The 26,020-nt window shown below is 33.0% G+C and overlaps 3 protein-coding genes and 2 pseudogenes across 5 annotated transcripts; all 5 read right to left on the reverse strand.

Annotated features, from left to right (window-relative positions):
- Positions 1-5,453: 5,453 nt before the first annotated feature.
- On the reverse strand, positions 5,454-6,396 carry LOC146934108 (protein P21-like). Its single transcript, XM_085705968.1, has one exon. It carries the CDS (start codon positions 6,343-6,345, stop codon positions 5,674-5,676), a length of 672 nt encoding a protein of 223 aa, XP_085562094.1. The 5' UTR covers positions 6,346-6,396; the 3' UTR covers positions 5,454-5,673.
- Positions 6,397-9,835: 3,439 nt separating this feature from the next.
- Positions 9,836-13,934, reverse strand: LOC146934109 (elongation factor 1-delta-like; annotated as a pseudogene). Its single transcript, XR_015007659.1, has 10 exons — positions 13,595-13,934; positions 13,420-13,468; positions 12,914-13,004; positions 12,709-12,825; positions 12,333-12,548; positions 11,613-12,241; positions 11,448-11,504; positions 11,100-11,212; positions 10,507-10,565; positions 9,836-10,232 (listed from the first exon to the last, which is right to left on the reverse strand). The product of XR_015007659.1 is annotated as an elongation factor 1-delta-like (transcript).
- An 841-nt stretch (positions 13,935-14,775) lies between these two features.
- Positions 14,776-15,545, reverse strand: LOC146934110 (thaumatin-like pathogenesis-related protein 4). Its single transcript, XM_085705978.1, has one exon. The coding sequence runs from the start codon at positions 15,468-15,470 to the stop codon at positions 14,940-14,942; it is 531 nt and encodes a 176-aa protein (XP_085562104.1). The 5' UTR covers positions 15,471-15,545; the 3' UTR covers positions 14,776-14,939.
- A 2,286-nt stretch (positions 15,546-17,831) lies between these two features.
- On the reverse strand, positions 17,832-18,854 carry LOC146934111 (thaumatin-like protein; annotated as a pseudogene). Its single transcript, XR_015007661.1, has one exon. The product of XR_015007661.1 is annotated as a thaumatin-like protein (transcript).
- A 4,814-nt stretch (positions 18,855-23,668) lies between these two features.
- LOC146934112 (thaumatin-like pathogenesis-related protein 4) lies at positions 23,669-25,298 on the reverse strand. The gene is made up of 2 exons (XM_085705979.1): positions 24,374-25,298; positions 23,669-24,024 (listed from the first exon to the last, which is right to left on the reverse strand). The coding sequence occupies exon 1, from the start codon at positions 25,199-25,201 to the stop codon at positions 24,584-24,586; it is 618 nt and encodes a 205-aa protein (XP_085562105.1). The 5' UTR covers positions 25,202-25,298; the 3' UTR covers positions 23,669-24,024; positions 24,374-24,583.
- Positions 25,299-26,020: the final 722 nt, after the last annotated feature.

Genomic DNA, 26,020 nt, shown 5'->3' on the forward strand with positions numbered 1-26,020 from the left:
TAACTGTTGCTCGATACTCAACTAAATTTAATTCACACTGGATACCAGATAAAGTTAAATGTAGTTGACCCCCAAATGGCAGTTAACATGCACCCGTTATATGTATGCTAACGTAACAACAATTCTTGACATAATTGATGTTTTTTAAGCACTTAAACTTGTATTTTTCACAATATTCATCATCGACTACCACTATATACATTCATTCACAATACCTTATGTTCACCACATTCATTCATTCACAATACTCTTGAGAATACCAAATCAAACTCTTGAGAATATCTTCAGAAGATCTCAGCAACGAAACATCCAACTTCATCGGTCCTTTAGAGTTGTGCTGACCAAATATCGAGAACATGCTCCTTACGTTGCCGTCGTTCTTGAGTTTCATCTGGCTGAAATGCAATCTCCTGATTGAGTCGATCCATGAACGTTGATACCCTATACCGTCTTCCCTCCTTGTATCTATGTGGTTGTGTCATAGGTTAATTTGATCCAGTGATCCTTCAGATCTACTAACATGACGTCGATCTACACCATAAGAAATTAAAAACAATCACTATAAACCTCGTTCAAACATTTCATCAAACACTTGGAGTGCAAAATATACATATACTGTAAAACTAAAAACTAAAACATAAACATGTAAACATTTAATCAACTTAAATCTAGTCTAACAAGGATTCGTAACATAAACATGTAAACATTTAATAATTTACTACAAAAAAAAAATCAAAATTTATATAAACCCTAGCTAAAACTAAAACATTTCTAATTTAAGAGGAAAAACGTAACATATAAACATAAAATGTAAATGGTAATGGATTATGAAAACTTATTTGTTATTATAGTGGTGGCTGATTTGAACTTGAAGAAATTTGGTGTTGGATGATTTGAGAGAGTTTTAGAGATTGAGTTTTGTGAAATGGAAGAAATGGGTTGATGTGTCTGTTGTAAAAGAACGTAATAGCAGTTAACTACCGCTGGGGCAGCGCAAGTTAGCTGTCGTTGGATAGTAAGCAGTAGTTAACTGCCGTTGGGGTTAATTAGAAAAATTTGAGGTGAGAATGAGCAAAAATGAAATGGAGAAGAACAATTTTTCACACAATAATAGAACAATTTTACACATTGGTTTGAAGCCCACAACACATTACATAAGGCCCAAACATATTAAATGGCTAAACTGTATAGTTAGTCTCTTATTTATGATTTTTAGCTTATTTATGATTTTTATTTTGATCTCATAATTAATTGTTGTCGTAATTAGGTCTCTTTATTCTACTTCGTCAGCAAAATTCGTCTTTCTGATAGTTTTTGTAAAAAAATAAAGTTAAATTATGTTAGTATATTAAGTGTAAGTAATATATTATATATTGGATGATAAAAGTGAATGTTGAATACTTTATAAAGTGACATGACCCTTAAACATAATGTCTTAAGGTTTTGGGTTAACGTGTGGTGTGTCTCTCACTTGTATGTTTGTTCTAAACTCAATGTGATGATCATTGGGACCCCCTCATGACCCAACAATGATATCATAGTTGAGTTTCAACGAAGGGTTCAACCGACTTCTTGCGTCAAAAGTCTTTCAAACAATGCGTTCAAGCGGCGGGTTCATTGAGTGTGGCAACGACTGTGCACGTGGATTAAAAAGCTTTCGTCTGAGGTACCCGTAAAGAATAGATTAACTCACATTTGAAGGGGGGATTGTTGGTATATCAAACGTGAGTAATATGTCACATCAGATAGAAAAATGAATGTTGAATCCTTTATAAAGTGAGATGACTCATAAACCTAAGCCTTAAAGTTTTGGGTTAGAGTATGGTTTCTCTTGCTTATATTATTGTTCAAAGACAAATTTAATTGACGAAAGTAGAGTTAAGGGACTAAATGTGACAATAATTCATTATGGAACCAAAATGAAAATAAAAAATAAGTTAAACTATATGTAATTTTATAAACATTAATATATTTATCGTGAATCTCAATAACTCTTCCTTGTTGTCTCTACTATGCATAATGCTCAAGTTCACCCTTCCCTTCAAATATCTTAAAACTCTTTTCATAGATTGAGTATGCATGTGGGAGTTTCCATGCATCTTAATAGGAGTTTGCTTGTACTTATTAACATCTACCCCTACCTTTTGGCCATTTCATACCTAAGAAATAGCTCATCCTTCCTACATTTCAAATTCTTTCTACAATGATTATTTGAATTCTTCAAACATGACTTCATCATTTCTGGTAAAAATGTGGGCATTCACGTAGATATTAACTGCCGACAATTTTCCACTGATTCTTATTTTTAGAAATAATTTGTATACTGAAACACATTTCACAAATCTTTGCCTTTTTTTCTTTTTCTTGGTATGTTATTTCATCGGTGCTGGTTTGAAGTTATATCACGTTTTCTTCAATTTTTAGACCTTCTCATTCCCTCTCATTCCCTCCTTGTTTGTTGTTCCCTAGAATGTGTTCCATAATTCAACTCTCCATAAAAATAAAAATAAAAGAAGACACTTTTCACATCTAGTTGGAACACATTTTCCATCCATTCCCGTTGCCTTATTCATCAAATACAACACATATGCTGGTGATAATTATTTTTAAGATAACACATTTTCTGCTTTTATCATCAAGTTTCTTTCTTTGACTATCTAAAATATGATCATAAGCCAAACAACCAAAGACACAAAAGTTTTTAACATAAGGTTTAATCCTATCCTACTCCAATAATCTTGAGGAGTTGAATTATTCACATCCATAATGGGACTTCTATTAGGCACATAGATAGCCTAGTTAACTGCTTCTGGCCAAAATCATTTCAGAACATCTTTGTTATGAAAAAAATACACACATCATCTTCTAATCATGTCATCAATAAACCTGATGAAATACATATTTACACTTTAAACTAAGACTTGCCCACAAATATCTGCATGAACAAGCTGAAATTTTATAGTTTCTCTCCAAAAGCTCTGCCTATAGTGGTAGAATCTTCAATAGTTGGCCGACCATTCACCAACTCATTTTGGACCGAAATTCTTAATCCTTTAATGTTAAGATGGCCATATCTACAATGCCATAAATAGGAAACAACCTCACAAGTGGCTTTAAGGAAACCTGATTTTGGAATATGGAAACAGAAACAACAAAAATATGATTGGATGACATATAAGATTGAATAATTAACCCCTCATCATGATGATAAACATTACATGTATTGTTTTTTAATACAATGATTAAACCTCTTAGATGATTCTTTAACCCAAGTATGTAAAAAACTTATTTAATGACCTGAGTTACATTCTCTAACCCTATGCTACACTTTCCTGGGATAGTCATTCTAGAATTGACTCATAATTCTACAATGGTTCTAAACTACTCATCAAGACCATAAAACCATTTCTTATAACCACATAAATGATTGCTACAAGAAACCAAACCTATTTATCAGTAAAGTTCTTTAAATTTGTTTGAGATATAAGCAACATTACTTCTTCACCATCAAATTCTGCATGGTTGGAATTTTCTTCAAAGTTTGGAAACTTCTATTGATAGTGAGCTAGTTTATGACACTTGTAGAATTTAATTCTCTCTTTGTTGAAAGTATATCTGCCCCTACCATATGGTCTGCTCTGTTGTTATTTCTTACCTTGCCTATGCCTCTCTTTCTTCGAGGATTAGGTGATAGTACATTAGCGGTATCAAATTATTTGTTTTTATTGTATTTGTTGCGAATTCGATGAAAAACTCACACCAATAACAACTTGATGTGTGGAGCAAGGGATAATTAAGCAACCAAAATCAAAGTGTATGGAACAATTATAAACACAAGCCAAAAGTAGAAAACAACAGCGAGAGAAAAGGAAGAGAGAACACAAAGAATTTGTTGACCCAGTTCGGTCCAAATTGACCTAGTCTGGGGGAGAGAGCAGCCCTCCGTTCCACTATATGATGAGTAACGTTACAAAAGAGATATCAATGGGTTACAAGAATAAGTCTCCCGCCTAATTCTACCCAAATCCCAGCCTCTTCCCGTAACCAAGAGACTCAATCCTAATAGTGTTTCCCAAGGTGAATCAACCCTCAAAACCTAGTGTTTGTTCCAAAGAGACAAACTCTAAACAAACCCTAGTTTTGTTGTTGCCTTTCTAAACCCTTGTTTCAGCCCCCTCTATATCAAGGTTTACACTAATACAATGCCTATATTTATAGTAAAAGTAACTCCCATAAAATTGTACCAAATCTGGCCCAAAAATACGTTTCTGAAAAATAACAACACGCAAAATCGGGCCCCGATTTTCCAAAATCGGCCGCCGATTTTTACAGCAGCAACAACTTCCAACATGCGTCCAAAATCGGGCCCCGATTTCCAAAATCGGCCACCGATTTTCCCAGTTCCAGCAAACATGATTTTGGCCTCCAAATTAAACTCCAATTTTGAGTCACTTTCACAACAGTATCCACATAGACTTGGTGTATATTAAAGTCGTTCAACAAACAATTAATATGATTCTAAAATTGATGGAAATAACAGATAACTGAGATAGTTGGGATTAAATTTCATTACCACTCGGGCTTAGGCCCCTTTGTTTTAGAAAAAAAAAATATATATCATTACCACTTTCTAATTTACTCTCTAGTTTATAACAGTTTATGTAGTCTTAGTCTTAAAAGTCAATAACAGTTTATGTACGTTCGTAGTTGTTTCTTCAGTGCTTTGTGCCTACTGCCTAATATGTCGATTCCACGAAACCATTGAGAAGCTGATATTTCAAACTACTACCAGTGTTTTTTAACATAGAAGGTTGAAAACTACTATTCCCTCCGTCGAAGATAACTTATCTTTTTACAACAAAAATTTATATCAAAATACAACAATGCTACACATGGAGAAACATTTTATCCCGAATTGCTCCCGAACCAATATCCAGCCAATGAAAATCCAGGGTTGAGCGGCTATCACTGTAGGTTGGGAGAAAAAATTGGAACACAGTAAATGGTGGTGAATGGAAATCATGCCACCTGTGTAGTGATAACGTCGGGTTGTGTTGGTTCGCTATGAATATCATTTCCCATCAAAATAATTGACATTCTCTATTAATTACTTTTCTACTCTTTCAATTGTACCATTTCCATCACTCCAAATTTAACATTTCTTGTATTTATGATAATGAAAAATTAATATACCAATACATAGTAAGAATGCATAGTAAAAATACCATTCCATTTTTTATCTTAGTATGAAATGATCAGATAAATTAATTATTTTGAAAAGAGAATATTCTCTCTTATTCTTATCTTATTTTTCCACACTTGACTCAACTAGTCAATTTTCCAAAGTTTTATAGTTAGTGCCGTAGTGGCTATTTCGTACGATCACCCCCTACTTATCAAACAACTGGCAGAAAACAACGCAAATGTTCAGCTATATTACAAATAATAACTAATTATGATCACGTAAGAAGATTTATAGCTTCTTTCTTCATTTCATGAAAATTTATTTATAATCTTACACATATTTTAATTAGATTTTCTCATCGTATATATAGATAAGCTCACAAAGTGCACATACATGCACCTTTTCAATTTATTTTCTATATTTAGATGCATATGCATATATATAGAGAGAGGTAAGACTAATTAATCAACCCCAAGGCTGCATGCAGTTCATGGGCAAAAGACAACCTTGTAATTGGTTCCACCTTTGCAAGTGAATAGACTTGTCGCATCATCTTTTGGGTAACTATAAGCATCTGGGCACTTATTCTTGAAATATTGAGAATAATTAGTGGGTCCACAATTACCAGAATTACAACAGTAATTATCGGTTTTAAAAACGGTACATGCGTTGTTACAACCACCTTGAGTTTTAAGCTCATTAGGACATTGTCCGATGATATCGGCCGTACATCTTATGCCACGTGTACAGCCATTAGAAGTTGGACTAAATTCCATAGGAACGTTGAATCCATCAATAACAGATATATCAAAAAAGTCCAAATTCATATATTGGTTTAAAGAGTATTCTGCTAGTGTATTTGGAGCTGTACCGTAAGCTTGGCAGTTCAGCTTACCGCCGCAGTCACCGGTTTGGCATCGACCATTCCCTGAACCGTCGAAGCTACAACCGGTTCTGGCCCAAATACGGGCCGATGTGGTTCCTGCAGCTACGTTGATGGTCCATTTTTCGCCGCGGTTTAGTTGCTTACCGCCGCCTGGTACAGCTGCGGCCCATACAGTGTTCGGGCAATTGTTTGTGATGTCGAATGTTGCTGCCTGTGTATAGGTGAAAGAGAGAGTAATGAGAGAAAATAGAAATGTTTTTATGAGAGAACTCATTTTGACAAAGACAGTGTACTCTGTTTTGTTTTGTGAGTAGAAAGTGGGAGTGGTGCCTCAGTTTATAAAAGGCCATAGAACATTATTGAAACGGTGGAAAATTGAAAAGTCTAATTAGAAATGTGCATATAGTCTTCGCAAACTACACATTTTGTCTTGCAGTCTATACACGGCATCTTCTTTGATTATAGGACCATAGGAGTAATATCGCACCTGTTTTCTATTAACTTTAACTAAAAAACAAAGGGGGTTACTTAAAGCAAAGGGTTTTAATATGGAAATTGTTGTGGTGTGCGAAAAAGTGCCGACGAAAAACGAGCAAGTAAATTAGGGATAAGTATTTGAGTGAATCATTGTTGTCAAAATCCCACTTAAATCCCAAAATTCAGGATTTTGCGACTTTCTTCACCTTCAACGACTCAAATCCATTGTAAAATTTTAAAATAGGCAAAATTAATCAATTTGATTGCGATTTTACGATTTCTTATAAATTAAGTCATTTATGACTATATACCATTTATAACATATTTTTAGTATTATTTTTTTTGTTGTAAAATTCATCAATTTTGATTGCAAATTTTACAATTTCTTATGTCGATTCTACAAAAGTAGTTGAGTAAAATTCTTCGATTTTAGTTGCGATTTTACGATTGTCGATTTTTCTCTTCTCCTTCTACCTGAAGCAAAATCCCGATTTTTGACAACCTTGGAGTGAATACCTTGGGGGAGTTTAGTGTAAGTGACCTCACGGAGGTCAGTGTAATTTCCCCTATTAATTTTTTTTTGTTTTTATCAAAAGGGTTTTATATGAGTTTTGCTAACCAGTGCCCTAATGACAATGGTTAAGGAATCCATTAGTATAAAGTTTGTTTTGAAAATTCAAGTTTTTACTTTTGTCTTGGCAATAATTACACAACTTTTTGTTCTAAAATTACTTATTTTAGTACTTTAATTAATACTCCAAGGACACTCATTAGTATTCTCTTTTATTATATAAGACAGAGGTGCTTCTTCCGTCTCAAAATAGATTTCCTCTTGACTATGTTTTTTTAGGGATCTTCACTTTTTTTTGTCTCAAATTATTTGTTCCTTTTACGATATCAATACAATATTTATTATTATTATTTCACTACCATACATTTATTTATTGCATTTTACTTATCTAACGACACTAACTATAATTAATAAGAATGTTTTAGTAAATGGAATACATCTTACCATTAAAATCATCATTGTTAATAATTTAATAACCCTAAAACTCAAAAGGGAAAGACCGAGAGGGAGTAATATTATAGAATTTAATTCTATATGGTGTTTGTGTAAAAAGGTTTAAACCGACAACACATCTTAATCATCTTTATAACTTCCTTAAAAAAATCTTTATATACATTACTTCAAAATCAAATAGTTAATTGACACTGTAAAATTGATGCTACACATTACGGTGCATATAAATTAAATGCTTTCGACTAATTAGCACTATAAATCTCTTACTACGTACCTGACACGTCTTTGACTAGTCTAAGTGTGTATTTTTTTTAGCTAAGTTGCCACTCAAATAATCTTTAATAAATAGAATGTCATTGCTTTCAACCTCATGATGGACTTTAGTGAAGTAAAGAAAAATTTTGAAGACGAATAAACCTGTAATGATTATCCATTTGCTAATTTGATTTTTTGACAACATTTTTTGACAAGTGTTAAAATCACAAAGTTCTTGATCTACATTACAAACTGAAACGATGACAAAGATTTTGAAAAAAAAGCAATCAGTATAACTTTGGATATAAGATGAATCAAATCACACAAGTATAATATTTTAACAGTGTTATCTCTTTTCTTTCGAAACATTTTAATGAGTAAATCCCCAATTTCTAAAAGTGTCAGTAGTTATCAGACCGGTTCAAATGTTTTTTTTTATTGTAATTTATGATATGGGATTTTTTATGATATGGGATTTTAGCATGGATTAGATGATATTGTTAACATTGGATTTTGTATAATTTTTTGCATCTCGAATTTTTAGATTTTGATTATTATATGCTTTAGTTTTGGAATATTAGTTGATGGTTTTGAAAAGGAAAGAAATAGAAAAGTATTAACTTTAGGTGTCTGGATATGAAATTTGGGAGCGTTTTTTTTTGTTGGATATGTTGATGCTTGATGGAGGTTTGAGAGGGAGGAGGAAGAATATGAAGATTGAAGTTTGCTTATCTTTTTCCAAAAGATGAGAGTTATTGCGTTAATTTTGGTGTCTCGCCTATGTGGATATTGCAGTAAGCATTTGACGTGGCAAAAAATCAGGACACATCATCATAGTCAACACAAGGATAATGTTTTGGACTAATTTGACTAACAAAACTAACATTAAGAGAGTTTTTAATAATTTATGTTTACCTAGGGACATATGTCAATTGTGATAGCGAGTGACACTCTCATGAACTCAAATAGGAGTTTACTCCATTTTAGTAGTGGAAAAGTGCATAAATAAATTATTGAAATACAAATAAAAAGATATTCACGTTCAATTTGAAAGCGGGGAGACTAAAGTGAGAAGTTTGGTTAAAATGCGGGAAAGAAAACAAAATTAGAACCGATTAGGACATTAGAAAAGGCAAGAATAAATGTTTAGGAAACAAAAGGTTGAAGTGTAATTTGCCAAATATCGGAATATAGGAAACAATAAGATTAGAAAACAAAATATTTAAAATTGAAATTTAATTGCTGAAATGTAAATGAATGTAATTCGTGAAAGTTGATCTTAGCTTTTGATAGCTTAATTTGAACTTAAGATCTTTGGTTAAATTTGAAGAGATCCCTTATCGTTTTATTGTGAGATTGAACACCGTATCTTCATCCAAAACATTAATATATGAGGTTTACGATCTCTCTCACTTATATGTTGTTCAACACCGACTCTTTTATCTAATGTAAAACTCTCCGCGTCCATCGAACTAAGGTCTCATACCACTATTGGGCTATAAAGGAGAGTCTCATTAGGTTGGATCATCACATCTAATGAGATTAGACACCTTCATCCAAAACTGTAACGCATCACTACTACAGAAATGAGTTTTTACATCAGTTGAAAAGCACTTTTCGCATCAGGTGGCAACTGATGTAAAGTGATATGATGTGGTATGTTCACATTTTTTTACATCAGGTACGAACTGATGTGAAATCTTTTTTTTCCACATCGGGCCTTTATTGCGTTGATGTGGTACGCTCTCTTTAAAATTTAACAGCAGGGTTTTTACATCAGTTTTATCTTATGGTAGGCACTGAAGTTAAACATGTATACTTCACATCAGTCCTTTTGCCCACTGATGTGAAATCCAAAAAAAAATTTAAAAAAAAATGCTTTTTTTTTTAAACTGCTTACCATATCAGCTTGAGACCTCTTTCCTTTTATATTAAAAATAAGAAAAAAAAATTATGGATATTTTTATGCTACATCAATATTTTTTATATAAAAAAGTACATGCATATATAAATACAATCAAAGAAGTTATATTATAGTAATATCAACGTAAAGCTATAACATCTTTGGGCATAATATATATTTATCAAATTATATATATACCACAATCAGGCATAGCTACAACAGAATTACATAATTACAACCTAACCCAACATTTTTATTCCCAAATTCATATAAAATCAATAACAAGGGAACAAAATATCTAGTTCTAGCTATTATGGATCAAAATTATACAACTCAGTCAACTAAAATAAGTTTCATTTAAAGTAAACTTAATAGTATGATCTATAGGAGAGTAAACCTTAATGAGGTTTCTGTTGAAGCAGAGGTCCATATCAGATAAAATAAAACATCCATGCACCAGAATTTCTTTGAAAGCCATTGCTTTGATCAACTAATACACAACCTGAATCACAACCCAAAAAATTAAAACACTAAAACAAAAGGGTGATTGATAATAAATCAACAAAATTAGATATGTCGGTGATGTTAATGAAACAATTTGATAATGAATGAAGAACTCTCACGCTACACCACAAAACAAGAAAAGTTCTAGAGGGTGATTGATGATTTGTGTGATAGTTTAAAATGGGATTGATGTTACACAAAAAATGTACGCCTGGAACTGCAACGACTTTCTAGATGAATACCAATAAAAAGAAATCGAGAAAGAAATAGACCTGTCAGCCGCAGCCATGCATGCATCATCTCATGAGCTAGAATAGACCCGGTAAGTAATCTGTGAAAAGAAAAAAAAACAATTCATGCATAAATTGATTCATCCAAGGGATGGACGGAAACAAAGATGCTGATGCAATAAGAGGGAAGAAAAAAAAAACCTCACAAAATATCTACAACGAAAGTAAAAAAACTTTTAAAATATTCAGATGAGAATCTATGTGACAATGAAGCATTATTATATTCTTATACAATTTAATGTCAAAACCGCAACACATGCTTGGCAGTAGTATTCCTTTTTTTTATTTTTTGTTCAACTTCCTTTCCTAACTGCAAAAGAACGCAAAGGATCTTTCATGGACTCATTCACAAAAGCTAAACCCCATGGATATCAAGGGGGAAGCAATTTTAGCACCTCTTTTTTTTCAGCCATGTAACTTTCAGATTAATAAGCAGATATAAATTGTGTACCATGTAAAACACAGTGCTTCTGACAAACGTAAAATATTATCTGGGTCTAACAGTCTGCAACTAGGAGGAATTGTTTGTGCTTGTTACACAAGTTGTAAAAGTAACAAAAACATCGAATTATTACCTTGGAAGACCGTATAGAATGAGAATTGCAGTCCCATCACAGCGCGCAGTCAGATTGTATGGCTGTGCTTTCGTGTCTCTATTTCCTGTGCCGAGTCTAGGTCTTCTTGAAAACTGATCAAGTTTAAAGGCAAAGTTGCATAAATATATAGCTAACTATGTGTGTGTGTGTCTGTGTGTAAGAGAGATATATCAAGTGAGATAGATATTTTTATACGAAATTGAGAAGAGTTAATCTTGACCATTGGATCTTATCATAAATGATCAAGATTAAAACATAAAAAAAGCCATGTCACTTATATATTTATATATGTATGTTAGGACAAGAGAACATAACAGGAAATCTTACAGTGCTGAGTTCCTCTGAGAGGCAGAGTCCTCTGGTCTCAGGCATATGATAGTGGCCCTGTGAAGATAAAGAATAAGATACGGAGGAAAAACACTTCCTTTAATTGTCAACTAGTTAAGATTAGAAGCTTGATATTTTAAAGCATTTTGGCAGGGGAAGTATTACTTATTACAAGCATTAGGATCCAGAATGGGTGTGCCCTATAGGCAGAGTCCTCTGGTCTCAGGCATATGAAGTAATGCTGGTTCCAGAATGGGTGTGCCCTATATTCAAAAAGAAACAAAATAGCTCATATTAGTCCGGATTGTAAATCAAAATCGACCATGTCTTCTTGATGCATGGTCTCAATACTCACAACCTCTCCATCAACAGTATTTTTCTCCAAGTGAGGATCATTATCGACACATGTTTTAGTGACATTATTTGTCTCACAATCAGTTGGTTCCTTTCCCAAATCAACCTTCTGAACAGGAATAGATTTTTTTCCCAAAGCACTTATGCTTCTCATGAGTGATCACTTTCTCATGGTTTACTTTAACAAGTTTACAAGTAGAAAAACTATGACCAATGTTACAACAATGCGAACAAAAAAGTGGTAGATTTTCATATTCAACATTAACAAGAAAAGCATAGCCTTCTCTTTCAACCCACAATTTATGTCTTATTTTAGCAGATAAATCAATGTCAATTAAAACTCTTGCAAAATGACCAAAAGATCTCTCAAGAGGACACTTTCTTCATGTCAGTTTCATCATCCCATGGCTTCACATCCAACAGTACAGATGATTTTCCACCTGGAATGGAATCAGCAGAATACCAACACCATAAATTGATGTCCAACGAGATTTCAACATATTATGAGTACATGATACGACAAAAACTTACTTTCTTTCTTTTTGCCGGATGCCTTCACGGCTGCTGCCCGTTCCTCAGCTGCCTTCTTCTCTTCCTCAATCTCTTCACCAAACAAATCAACATCGTCATCACTCATCATCATCATTCTCAGCTGCCTTTGTGTCAGAAACTGGAGGAGTGGCAACAACATCTTCAGCCACAAGAGAAGATTCCACGGTGACACCGGATCCTTCACCAGAAACACCACTACAGACACAAAATTAAAATTTGAAAAAACTACACAAATAATGCATACCGAACACAATTCATTTGAATTATTAAATACCGCAAACAAAATCTTTATTATAATTTCTAATTAATTTACAATATTTATGTATAACTGACAAAGATCGGAATGGGAACTTACGAAATTCTCAACAAAGCATCAATGTGCTTGTACCACCTAGCAACATTCCCATATGCATATGATGGAACTGATGGCAAAGCTGAATAGACAGTGATGTCATCCTTTGAAGCTTGGTACCTAAACAGATCAAATAAAAACACAATTCATAAGAAACAAAATATCAAACAAATAAACAACCTATGAAGAAGAAAAAAACATAACCTACCCAGAGATGTAACTGCGTGAGAGAAGATACTCATCAAGCTTCTTCAAGCCAGATTCAGCCTTAAGGTTATAGAATGTGACTGCCATTTTTTCTTCTAGTTCTACAAAACATTCATAACAATAACAAATGATTACAATTATCAACAACCCAACAACATAAATCACTACAAAATTCAATTTTTTAATGAAAATCAATTGCCAAAAACAAATAATGAAAAAACCCCAAAAAAAATATACTCAATTCAGGAAAATAAACTATAACAATGACTACAATAACAATAACCCATTAACATAAATCAACAAAAAAATTCAACCTTTTCAATTGAAATCAATTGCTAAAAATAAATAATGAAAAACCCAACAACATAAATCACCAAAAAAATTCAATTTTTTACATTGAAATCAATTATTATAAACATAAACGCAAATTCAGGAAGGTAAATTACTGATTTATGTTCTAAATTGACTACTCGGTTTTGAAAATTTGGATTGTGGAAGAAGGTTTACCTGAGTTGAGAGAGGAGAGATTGAAGGCAAGAGCAACGAGATGTAACGACTGTGAGAAAATCTAAATCAGAGTGAAAATCCAGAAATCCAATCGAACCCAGCTAAAACCTCAGCAAACCTCTCAAAATCAGAACTTGAAACGAACTGGAAGTACGGAATCGACCTAGAAACTCACCTTGAGAAAACCCAGAAACTAATTGAAGGACAGATCGCGAACACCGCTAATTCGTGGACAAATTCGTACCAGATCGGAAGGCTGAGCAACCGTGAAAGAAAGACAAGCAGCGGCGGAGCTTTGGCCACAAGAGGCGACGGAAAACTCACAACCACAGGTGGCGATAGACACACCCTAATTCGGGTTACTGTTCATCTCGGCGTGAACGTTTAATGACATGTGAATAATTGATGCTTCTTGTTCTCAAAGGAGAATTTAGGGTTTGGGTGAGTGGAGAAGATCTAGAATGAAAGAATGAAAAACGCGAGACAGAGAAATTGGGATTTGTAATTTTATTATTATTATTTGTTTTCCCCTACAGTTAATTGTATCCACCGATGGAAAAAACATTAGATGTAAAATTTAGTAATATTACAAAATTGCCACCACGTTTATATTTCCCCTCATGCATTATTTCACTGATGGGAAAACTCTTTGACATGTATTTTTTCCCTCAGACATTTTCTCCACTGATGTGTAAACCTTCTCCAATGTTTACTAAAATTTCAAAATTGCCACCGTATGTATCTTTTCTCTCAGGTATTTTCTCTGCTGATGTGAAAACTAAAACCCCTATAATGTTAAATATATATTTTGTAGTAGTGCATTGAGGTTAGATAATTTCTTGTTTCATCCTTTACTTCATTTCAAAATTTATATCCGGAGTGGTAAAAAACTGACAAAATCCCTTCAAATCTTTGGATTTTAAAACAGGATGTATGAGCAATTGGAAGATGGGAAAAGAAACCACCTTGAGTTTATAGATACTCTTACTTATACCATCGTTAGACTATGAGTGGGAGTTGAATCATTACATTGGGTTAAGAGCAACCATTGAAGTGAGATTGAAATGAATATCACATTTTCACTCAAAATCTAAGACAAAATCTTCTCACTAATATATTGTTCAACATCAACTTTTTTATCTAATGTGAGACTTTAACTTATACTTGAAATATCACAGTATCCAAGTGCTTTTTTTATCTAATCAATTACTTTTTTTCAGTTATACTTATTTAAATTTTGCTTGGAAACGGATGAAGCATATCCCAAGCATGGGAAACAAACAGACCAAGATAATGCTTTTTTTTTTTTTTTGAAACAAGACCAAGATAATGCTATGATGCACATAAGAAAGGCAATTTAGTCCATATTGCTTTCTCGATCATTTTATTTATAATTTCTCGAGTAAACTAAGCAACATAGTAGTATTATTTTGCATCCTACACAATTAATGTGCAGACACAATTTTACATAGTATTTAGTTTTATTTAGTAATAAATAGAAAACACTAGGTTCAACGATTTCAAGGGCAAAAGACAATTCTATAGTTGGTACCAGCAGGGCATGTAACAGTTTTAACATCATTGGGTTGATGATAAGCGTCAGGGCAATTAGAATCCCTGCAGGTTAGTACTTTGTTGCATCCATTAGAAGTTGAACTAAATTGCATTGGAATGTTGAAACCATCAATCACGGATATATCAATGTAATCCAAATTGTTTCCACCGTTAAGTGTGTATTCTGCAAGTGTGGTCGGAGGTCTACCGGATACGCTGCAACTGAGGGCTCCACCGCAATCACCGGTTTGACAACTACCACGGCCTGAACCGTCAAATCTGCAACCGGTTCGGCCCCAAATTCGGGCAGCTGAGGTTCCTGCTGGGACGTCTAGGGCCCATGTTTGGCCCGAGTTCAACTGCCGACCGCCACCCCTGGGAATGCCCGCTGGCCACACGGTGTAGGAGCATCGGTTTACTATGTCGAACCTTGCTGCTTGTGTAGATATTAAACAGAGAGCCAATATAGGCAATAATAATATTTTTATGAGAGACATTTTTTTTGGAACAAAACAATTAATTCACCATATGAGAACACAAGAGAAGAGATGGTGTTTTGTGAGTAGAAAGTGAGAATTGAGCCTTAGTTTTATATAGGCCACATCCCACAGAACCTTAATCGATAATTATGAAACTGAGATGCCGTGTGTGGAAAATTAAATTGAAAATTGTAGTTATTTCATATTCTTTTGCCAAACTGCAGAAGTAATTGACTATTCTTTACACGCCATATCTATATACATATAGCAACATAGCAGCTTTGATGACATAAACAAGGAGAGCTCTATTGAATTTTCTTCTGTTTTATTAATCCTCCGCGGATATTTTATTCAACATTCTAGCTAGTACGTACCTACGTGTAAGTTAATTACTATTACGAGTTTTAGTTTCGTCTCTAAATTAATATAAGTGTTACTACTACCCTCCAATTTTAGTGGGCATGTGGGTTCCGGGCATTTTAGGATTCTGGTGATGAAAATTGCTCTTCACCCTTTTAAAACTGTTCATTTCTTAATTAAGTGAGTTAACTTATGCTCGACATTTTTCTTACGCTGACACTTTTAAGATTGGTTGAATCGATTTAAAAAGTGATTAAACCGATTTTAAAAGTGTCAGTGTGAGTTAACTCACGCTGAATTTAGGAAATGAGAAAAAACGAAAGGGATAAGAGCAATTTTCCCGGATGATTTGGATAATGGGCCTTCTCTAGGTGTAGCTCACTTTGGTGGATCAGACAGCTCCAATTTTTTGAGAATTTCTCAACACCCCAACCCCTCTTTTCTCGCGTGCCATTCAAATGTTAAAGAATTCTGCTATTCTCCCAGCAAGTTTCGCTTCCACCCAGCCAAACTGACCAAAATACATATGCGTTAGTTAACACCTGCGTGAGGTTTTGTTTTTGCATATTCACAATATTTCAATTTTGTATCTGGCTAAGTCATGCACTGTCTGGTTCAGCTGTCTTATCTCAAGTATTTATTTGGCCTTATACAATGACTATATTTTGACGAATCATACACGTGTAAATATATTATTGTTGTTGTACATGTTTTATGGATAAGTTAGTGTAATATTTAAATGGCTAATGTTAACATGTGCTTCAAGGGCACATGTTAAGGAATTTAAATAGAAATAATGATCTTAAAAGTTGTGCATTCAACCTTATTCAATTTTTTAAAGTCAAAATTTTGATCTTTTCAATAAAAAACTTCTAATTTTGGATTCCTTAACTTGTGCCCTAAGGGCACAAGATAACAAGACCCTATTTAAATTAATCAATTATATATTGTCTTATCCGTAGAATCTTTTGCAATTAGTCCATCATGAGATATTTGAGTTATTGATCACTTGATAATAGAACTGTTCATTGGGAAATTCCTGATTTTGGTTGCCTTTGTAGCAATTGCTCGTACTGTGGGACATCTATCAAAGAGTGCCGAGGTTATGAAGCTTGTCAATAACCTCATGAAGGCTCCTGAAATGGTTGTTGCTATGCAAGAGTTCAGCAAAGAAATGACCAAGGTACGCCTTCATACTTCATTTATCCTGCTCGAGTCACACTAATTATGGAATGCATTATTATTTGTAGGAAGATGCTATAGTCTAGGGTGTTGATGATGAAGAGGAAATGGAAGAAATTAGGGCCAGACTCGCTAAAGTCAGGTCATAAACGTGTCAGGTCATAAACTCATGCTCCAAAATTGAAACATTGTGAATATGTAAAAACAAAACCTGCGTGAGTTAATTATACAATCTAAGACATGTTTTTAGAATTTCGGATTATAGAAGTCGAAAGCTATCAAACCACCGAAGACCAAGAATTTTTTCAATAAATCACATACATTATACCTCAACAACAAAAAATGATGTGTTTTATTGGTTTGGCATATGCGTTCCAAAAAAAAAAAAAATACTTCTCGGATTATACAATTTAAACTGTGTAAAAATTCGTTGTGACCAGGTTTAATCACACTTGGATTCACTATGTTGATGTATTTAAGATTCTAAAAAAATAAATGTGAAAAATATGTGGTCGCGACGTTTTCCCTACATATATTTAAGACATCTTCCCTGCATATATTATGCATTGTTCCTACGCTGAGCTAAGTTCCCAGGAACATTGTGATAGGAATATTTATTTCATATATTTTGCTTATAATTTTGAGTTATTTGCATGATATTACTTCCGCAAGAAAAATATTCCGATTAGGAACAACTCAACGGGACCCCCCGAATTTATCAAAGAAAGAGTGGATTCCCATGGAGTTCCCATGTTTTCATTTAAAAAAAAATTAATTCGTCTGATTACTATAGGGATGATCCCAATCCAAAATACAAACCGTAAAAGAAAATACCTCTAAATCGATCACGACAATACCGTCGGTTACAATACCTATTATCCAGATAGGAGTTCAATGGTAGTATCGGCCAATTATCCCACTGGGTAAGACAACTTATGACCACAAAAAAGTAAGACAATTCATTCCATGATATTGCTCCTGCAAGAAATTATTGATCTCACGCGTAAATTAAACAACGTATTGTTCTACATCGTACACACAGTTCAGACACAATATTTTACTTCTAGTTTTTTTTTTTTTTTTTACAGTAATTTTACTTCATCTGGTCTTAAACATAATTAAAAAATCAAATATATTAGATAAATTAAACATGTTTGACTTTTTATTTATATTTAAGATGGGACGAAGCCTTTTGTTTATTTGTAATAGAAAGAAATATAAAGGGTGAATCTATATAGGTCCAACAATTTCAAGGGCAAAAGACGATTTTATAGTTGGTACCAACTGGGCATGTATTCGTTCGTTTATCACCGGGGAGATGATAAGCATCAGGGCAATTAGAATCCTTGCAGGTTAGTACTTTGTTGCATCCACTAGAGGTTGAACTAAATTGCATTGGAATGTTGAAACCATCAATCACAGATAAATTAATGCTGTCGAAATTGTCAGAACCAAGTGTGAATTCGGCAAGGGTTAGCGGGGGTTTACCGGATGAGCTGCAATCAAGGGCACCAGCACAATCACCAGTTTGACAACCATCACTGCCTGAACCGTCAAAATGGCAATTGGTTCGGCCCCAAATTCGGGCAGATGAGGTTCCAGCTGGGATGTCCAGGGACCATGGTTGGCCCCTGCTGTCGGCTGTCCAACTGCTTACCTTTATTGACGGAAGTAGCAGCTGGCCAGACAGTGAAGGAACATTGGTTTACTATCTCGAACCTTGCTGCCTGAGCAGATATCAAGCACAGAGTGAACATAGACAATAATGATATTTTAACGAGAGACATTTTTTGGGAGTGAAATGAACAATTAATTCAGAAGAGAAGAGATGGTGTCTTGTGAGTAGAAAGTGGAATTGAGCCTTGGTTTATATAGGCCACATGACCTTAATTAGAAACTGAGATGCCGTATGTGGAAAATTAATTCAATTGAAAAGTCTAATTATTTCATGTTCTTGTCACAATGCAGAACTTGACTAACACGCCATGTCTCTATATATCCTCATTAGCTTTGATGATATAAACAAGGAATGGCCTATTAAATTGAATTCTTTTCTATCCGATGAAAAAAACATTTTGGTTTTTGAACATGCGAGGCTTGGAAATTACAAACATGTTAACACGTGTATGTATATATATTGTTCTGGTAGGTCGGAAGGACAATCCTGTGATGACACGTGGACCAAAAGTCCACCAGACCAAGGCACATCTCATAAAGGTGCATGTTGGCATCAATGCACACCACCTTACCGAAGCGCGCCTCCGTGCATCCTGTGTCGTACGCGTGGCCTCCAATGGCCTCCTGATGAAGCGCCTATTTTCACGGAAGCAGTTAGCGCCTCCTTCCTCTATATAAGCGTGACTCCGCGTCACCCTCAAGGTACGATTCATTTTTCCACACTTTTTATACATTCAACCTCATTTCATACACTGACTTGAACGTTGGAGTGTTAACGTGCCTTCAGACACCCTCTGTTCCACCGCGAAGACTTCGCTACCACCGCAGCGGAGCACAACACCGTTATTGTTGCCTCTATCTGTCTTCACTAGACATATCATATCTTTGTATGTTCAATATTTTTTTTAGGGATGATAAACCTGTCATTTTTTTTATGAGGATTAAAAACATAATTCGCTATATTTATAGATACTAAAAACTTATTTAACCCTATAAAAATTGTGTCTTCAATATTTTGATAGCTAAAAGTTTTGTGCGTTTAATGCAATCTTTTTTCCCCTATAAAAAAACACAATCTTTTTTAATTTCATTTTTAGCTTTTAAGTTATGTTTTTTAGACACAAGTTAGCATAACAAAAAAATGTACATCAAGAAAAAAAAAATCACGTTTAAATAGCTCCATAAACATAGCTAAATTGATAGGTATCAAAAATATTATTTGTAGAGTTAAAAATTTGAATCATATATTTTGCATTTTTTTTTAACAAGTCAAAATAACATATATTAAGAGTTCTGCTCAGTGTCAAAAATACCAAGAAAGAACATCAAAAGTGTGTGAAATCTAACCATTAATTTGAGAGTAAATTACACTCCCCTCCCTTCAAAGATGCTTGAATTACACTCCCCTCCCCTCTTATGTTAAAATATACATTTCCCTCCCCTCTTTTTCAAAACATATTAGAAAATATTTCACTCCCCTCCCTTGAGAGAAGCTTGAATTACATTCCCCTCCCCTCTTATGTTAAAATTTACGCTTTACTCCCTCAATATTTTTTTTATTTTTAATAATCTAGCAAAAAAAATAATAATCTAACACACTTTGAAGACAAATAGTATTGTGGATCCATTTTAATATAATCAAATTTTGAATATATATTTTTCGCTATTTTTTAGTCACAATTTCGTTAACATATATTTTTAAACCCTATTATAAAATATGAAAAAACCCAAAATAAAATTAAAATATGTGAAAAATTATGAAAGTCGATAAAGTATGGTAATTTAAAAGTGAATTTTATACTCTAAATTATAAATAATAACAAAATATTTAGATTTAATTATCATTCACATTTAAATTATAAAGAAATGAATTTATTTTTCTTAAATGATAGTTCAAAATTAGTATATATCATAAAAGTATTTATTTATGTTAAAATGGATTAAAATGTAGGTCATATTTAATTATTAAGGGAGGGGGTTGCAATTCAAGCATCTCAAAGGGGAGGGGAGTATAAATTTTACTATTCAAGGGAGGGAAGTGTATATTTTAACATAAGAGGATAGGGGAGTGTAATTCAAGCATCTCATAGGGGAGGGGAGTGTAATTTACTCTTAATTTGATTGAAAAAGAAAACAAACAAAAAATCAAATTGAGTCTATGTCAGAAAACGATATGAAAGAAAAAAAAAACGATATGAAAGAAAAAATTATATGCATGGAGCCCATTAAATTATTTTTCTCCTTAGTAATGTCAAGCAGACTTATTTTTGGGGTGAAGAGTGTATTGACTTGAACTCTTTTTATTTTTGGGGTCAATCCTCTTAAATCATCAGCATTTGGGTTAATTGTTAAAATTAATCATGTAATATACATGTGAAGTCTGAAAAATAACCTTATAAAAATAAAAACATATTTTAACATTGTAATTTGAGATTCTTCCTATTTTTAACTCTTTAATATATTCGAAATCTAAAAAAGTTACTTAGATGTTGAATTTTTTCATGATTTTTTACATGCATGTTTAGGAAGTTGAACTACGGTTTTCCAAAAAAAAATTAGAATTTTTCAACAAGGAAATAATTAATTATGAATTTTCATTCCCTATAATTATGAATTTCTTAAACAATTCATAATTAAATCATCCCTTGTTTAAAAAAATCTAAAATTTCATGATGAAGGTTCTAATGATGTTTTAATCATAACTACAAATTTTGAGAACAAAATTTGACCCGTGAATAAATGCTTACTCGGAACAAAATTACAATTTGGCAAGTTTTGGTTAAAAAAAACAAATAAATTTAGGCTTATTCCAAATGTTATAAACTTTTGTTGATGCCTTCTGAGTATTTTTTATAGATGTCTCTACAAATAATCAGCTCGAGATTTTCGCGGTTTTCATTTTTAAAATTTTTTGCACTTTAAAATTTTATAATTAATTGGTTTCTTGTCTGAAAGTTATAATTTTGTGTATCGTCATATTTTAACATCGTAAACATGCTTGCAAAAAATCATGAAAACTACAAGGTTATAATACTTGCTTTTATTTTTATAGAAACATTCTTTAGACTTCGTGTATACAGGGTCAATTTAAACAATTAACCTTTGACACTATTTTTTTTAAAAAATAAATAAATTAGGGGGAGACACATTCCGTTGTAGTGTAACAGAAGAAAGGAAAATGTTAACTTGTGCCCTTGGGGCATAAGTTAAGAAACTAAATATAGAAGGTTTTTCTTGGAACTTGTACATTCAATATCTTAAAAGTTGCAAAAGTTATACTTTCAATATGAAATTTATTTTTAATTTCTATTTTAAGCACTTTAACTTGTGCCCTTAGGGCACAAGTTAACATGACCCCAGAAGAAAAAATCATCGACCTTGGTGAAAATTTACACACTTTAAGGTACTAAACCCAAGAATTTATACTCACCTATTTATTAATGTCAACCCTTTTTGTTAAGAGTTTAATTAATATGTTGTTAGTGTTAAGTTATTTTTGCTAACAAGTGTCCTAAGGGTATTGTTTAAGGAACCCAAAAAAAGAAACTATGTCTTGAAAATACAAGTCAAACACTTTTTAAAGTCATAACCGTACAATTTCCAATGCAAAAATTGCTACTTTTAGATGCTTAAACAATGCCCTTAGGGCACTTGTTAGCATTTTCCTTTACACATACATCTATTTATGTGTTGTCACATCTATTACTCTCTCGTCCCTTATTATAAATCCTCTTTGAAAAAAAATCTAGTCCTTAAATATAAGCATTTATACAATTTACTAGATGTATTATTTTTTTTTAAATATACCCTTAATTAATACTATTAACTTGTATTGGAATATAAAAAGTTAAATTAAATACGCATACAAACAAAAGACAATTTAGTAAAATTCACACACAGCCAAACAGGATATTATTCCCTTTCTCTCTTGTGAGCCGTCACAAAAACCCTAGTTTCTTCTTCTTCATCCATCAAAGAGGGGTGATTTAGGGTCAATTTTTGACCCAAAATCACCCCTCTAACTCGTTTTTTATTTTCCTTTTATTGAAATAAGTGATTTTCACATCTATTTCGTTTTATTTTGTGATTTCGTCGTCTTTGTGCGACGTTGTTTGTTTTTCTTGTTTCTCTCAGGTATTTGATCGTTTCAGATTGTCAGATCAGCTTCGATCCAGTGCAGATCCAATCAATGACTTTGGCGTCATCCACGTTGCAGATCCGAAAACATGGTTATTCTGGAGATTTAAATATAGTTATTATTTGTACTTTGCCGTTTTATGCTATTAACATGGATGTTGTGAGCCTGTTCACAGATTCATCCTTTTTGTTTTTAGCGAATTTGCATTATATCGATGTACTCTTTCAATTTGAATGAATGAATATCTTTTATTTTGTAAAAAAAAAAGTAAAATTCACACACAAACTAGACACATTAGCTACACGAAATTTGTCAAAGGAGTTTATAATAAAGGATGAAGAGAGTAATGACTATGACAATTGTTGCAAAACAACCGTGAATAAATGTGTAAAATATACTAATTAAATTCTTTTGTTAAATCATTAACTCTCTTGAAGATGATAAATGTTGGTAAATGGTAAGTTAAAAGAACTAAAGTGGCAGTGTAAATATTTAGGTTGAATATACTACCTCCGTTCTTAAATACAAGATCTTTTTGAGAATTTTTTGTCTTTATTATAAGACATTTTTGCTATATTTCCAACTCTATTAATTATTTCTTTATCTACATTACCCCTATTATATATACATATTTTTCTTCAATCAGCAATAAATAACATATTGAAAACATAAATTAACTCTCTCTCTCTCTCTTAAATGATAAAATTGTAAAAACAAAAGTGATTACAAACAACTTTAATACAAATATTAACTTTCTTAATTCCCGTGATTTTACCAAAAATGTTCCCTAAGGATCATGTTAAGTAATCTATAGTGAAAATGTTCCCTAAGGCTAACTTCTTAAAAAAAATTAAAGTATTTTTTTTTTAATTTAGAATTTTTACTTTTAATTTTCTTAACATATATCAAAAAGGTAAAGTTATTTTACACATACATCTACTAAAACGTCAAAAACCCCAACTCACACAGCAACCTGTGAACAACGATACACTCATACACATTGCATGCATACCCCTACTTGATCAATATGGACCAAGTTCCAGCATCATAACACAACATAAACGATGCACCTCACTTGAAATTCCCCAAGTTCCAACATTGAGAATTGTTAGCAACAAAGATTAGACACAACACTAGCTCGATCCTCAGCAAAAATCTGAGCATACCAAATCACCAATGTCCAGACTTAATCAAGTAATCCACCAATACCAATGCCTAGACAAACAAGAGGATTAACTACACAATGATGTATTTAATGATGAAGCAGCATATTAAAAATCTAGATTATGAACATAAATAGTTGGAGGACAATCTGCAAGTGTATACAAATTTGTAGGGTAAGATCTTGTGCAAACTTATTTCATGTCACTCAATAAATATGACCCTTTTTCCTCCAATTTGTAATAGAGGACTCTTTTTTTGACAAATTATAATAAAGAGTTCTACTTTTTTTTTGACAGAGTAAAGGATTCTACTTAAATACACCAAATCGGTATAAAAGGGGGTCAAAATATCACTGCGTTGCAATGTAAAAGAGATAGTAGTAACAATAATATTGCAATACCTTCATGCGATGAGAGTTAGCTAGTAAGCGATGAATGCTTGGAGCCGTAACATACAACCGCCAGAGTGGTTGATTCCGCAGAAAACACAGCTGTTGGGATTGGTGGTGTAGCGGAGAAGGCGGCTAAGATTGAGCATTTCCGTTATTTGTTTGCGCATATTAGAAAACATAATAGGTGGAGTTATATTATATAGGTACAATAATAATATTTCAAGGGCAAAAGACGATTTTATAGTTAGTACCACCGGGACATGTAACAGTTTTAACATCGTTGGGTTGATGATAAGCATCGGAGCAATTAGAATCCATGCAGTTTAGTACTTTGTTGCATACATCAGAGGTTGCATTAACTTGAATTCGAATGTTGAAACCATCAATCAAAGATACATCAATATAGTCCAAATTGTTGTTGCAGCCATTGGGGGTTGAACTAAATTGCATTGGAATGTTGAAACCCTCAATTACAGATATATCAAAATAATCCAAATTGTTTCCGCCATTTAGTGAGTATTCGGCAAGTGTGATCGGACTCTTACCGGATAAGCTGCAACTGAGGGCACCACCACAATCACCGGTTTGACAACTACCACGGCCTGAATTGTCAAAGGTGCAACCAGTTCGGCCCCAAATTCGACCTGATGAAGTTCCAGCTGGGATGTCCAGAGGCCATGTTTGACCTCGGTCCAACCGCCGACCTCCACCACTGGGTGTGGCCGCTGGCCAGACGGTGAAGGAACATTCGTTTACTATATCGAATCTTGCTGCTTGTGCAGAGATTAAGCAAAGAGTGAACATAGACAATACTAGTGATATTTTTATGAGAGACATTTTTTTGGAGTGAGTGAAATAAATAAACAATTATTCACAACACAAGAGAGAAGATGGTGTTTTGTGAGTAGATAGAAAGTGAGTGGAATTGTTGAACCTTGTTAGTATTATGTAGGCCACATGACCTTAATTATGAAACTGAGATGCCGCATGTTAAAATTAATTAATTCAATTTTCTTGCTGATTTACAAGGATAACAAATGCTGATGGTAAATTTTACAAGAATTAAACCGAAAAATTTAGGAATAAAAAATACAATTTTTTTGGTAAAAATTAAAAACAAAATTTTAGATATTTATAAGTTTATTTTATTAACCCATCAAATTATTTCTCTCCTTAGTGATGCCAAGCAGACTTAAACGCGTGGTGTATGGGTCGGGTGAAGAGTGTATTGACTTGAGGTCTTTTTATTTATGGGGTCAATGCCCTTAAATTATTAACACTTTTTTGCGTGGAAAAAGTTTAAATCAGGGAGACACGTTCCATTGTAATGTAAGAAAAAAGAAAAATCACCAACTGTTTTTAGTACAAAAAAAAAAAAATACCAACTTCAGTGTAAACTTCCAATAAAATTTAGGTATAATATTAAATCCAATGAAAAAATCATCACTTATTCTTTTTTTTGTTGAGGGAATTATCATCACTTATTCTATAATCCTATTGTCACATTTGGATTAACTTATTTTAGAGCTTATATAAAACAGTTTATACCAATAAATAAGTTTTTATGTATTAATTATAAATTTTTAAGGTAGTTTATGAAAAAATAGTTTATGAAGATACGATTTTCGTGAGTGAGTGCTTATAAATTAAAATAAA

The sequence above is a fragment of the Medicago sativa genome, chromosome 4, assembly GCF_051527215.1.
Source record: "Medicago sativa cultivar Bolivia chromosome 4, Bolivia_mono, whole genome shotgun sequence".
In the NCBI taxonomy this organism is placed as follows: domain Eukaryota; kingdom Viridiplantae; phylum Streptophyta; class Magnoliopsida; order Fabales; family Fabaceae; genus Medicago; species Medicago sativa.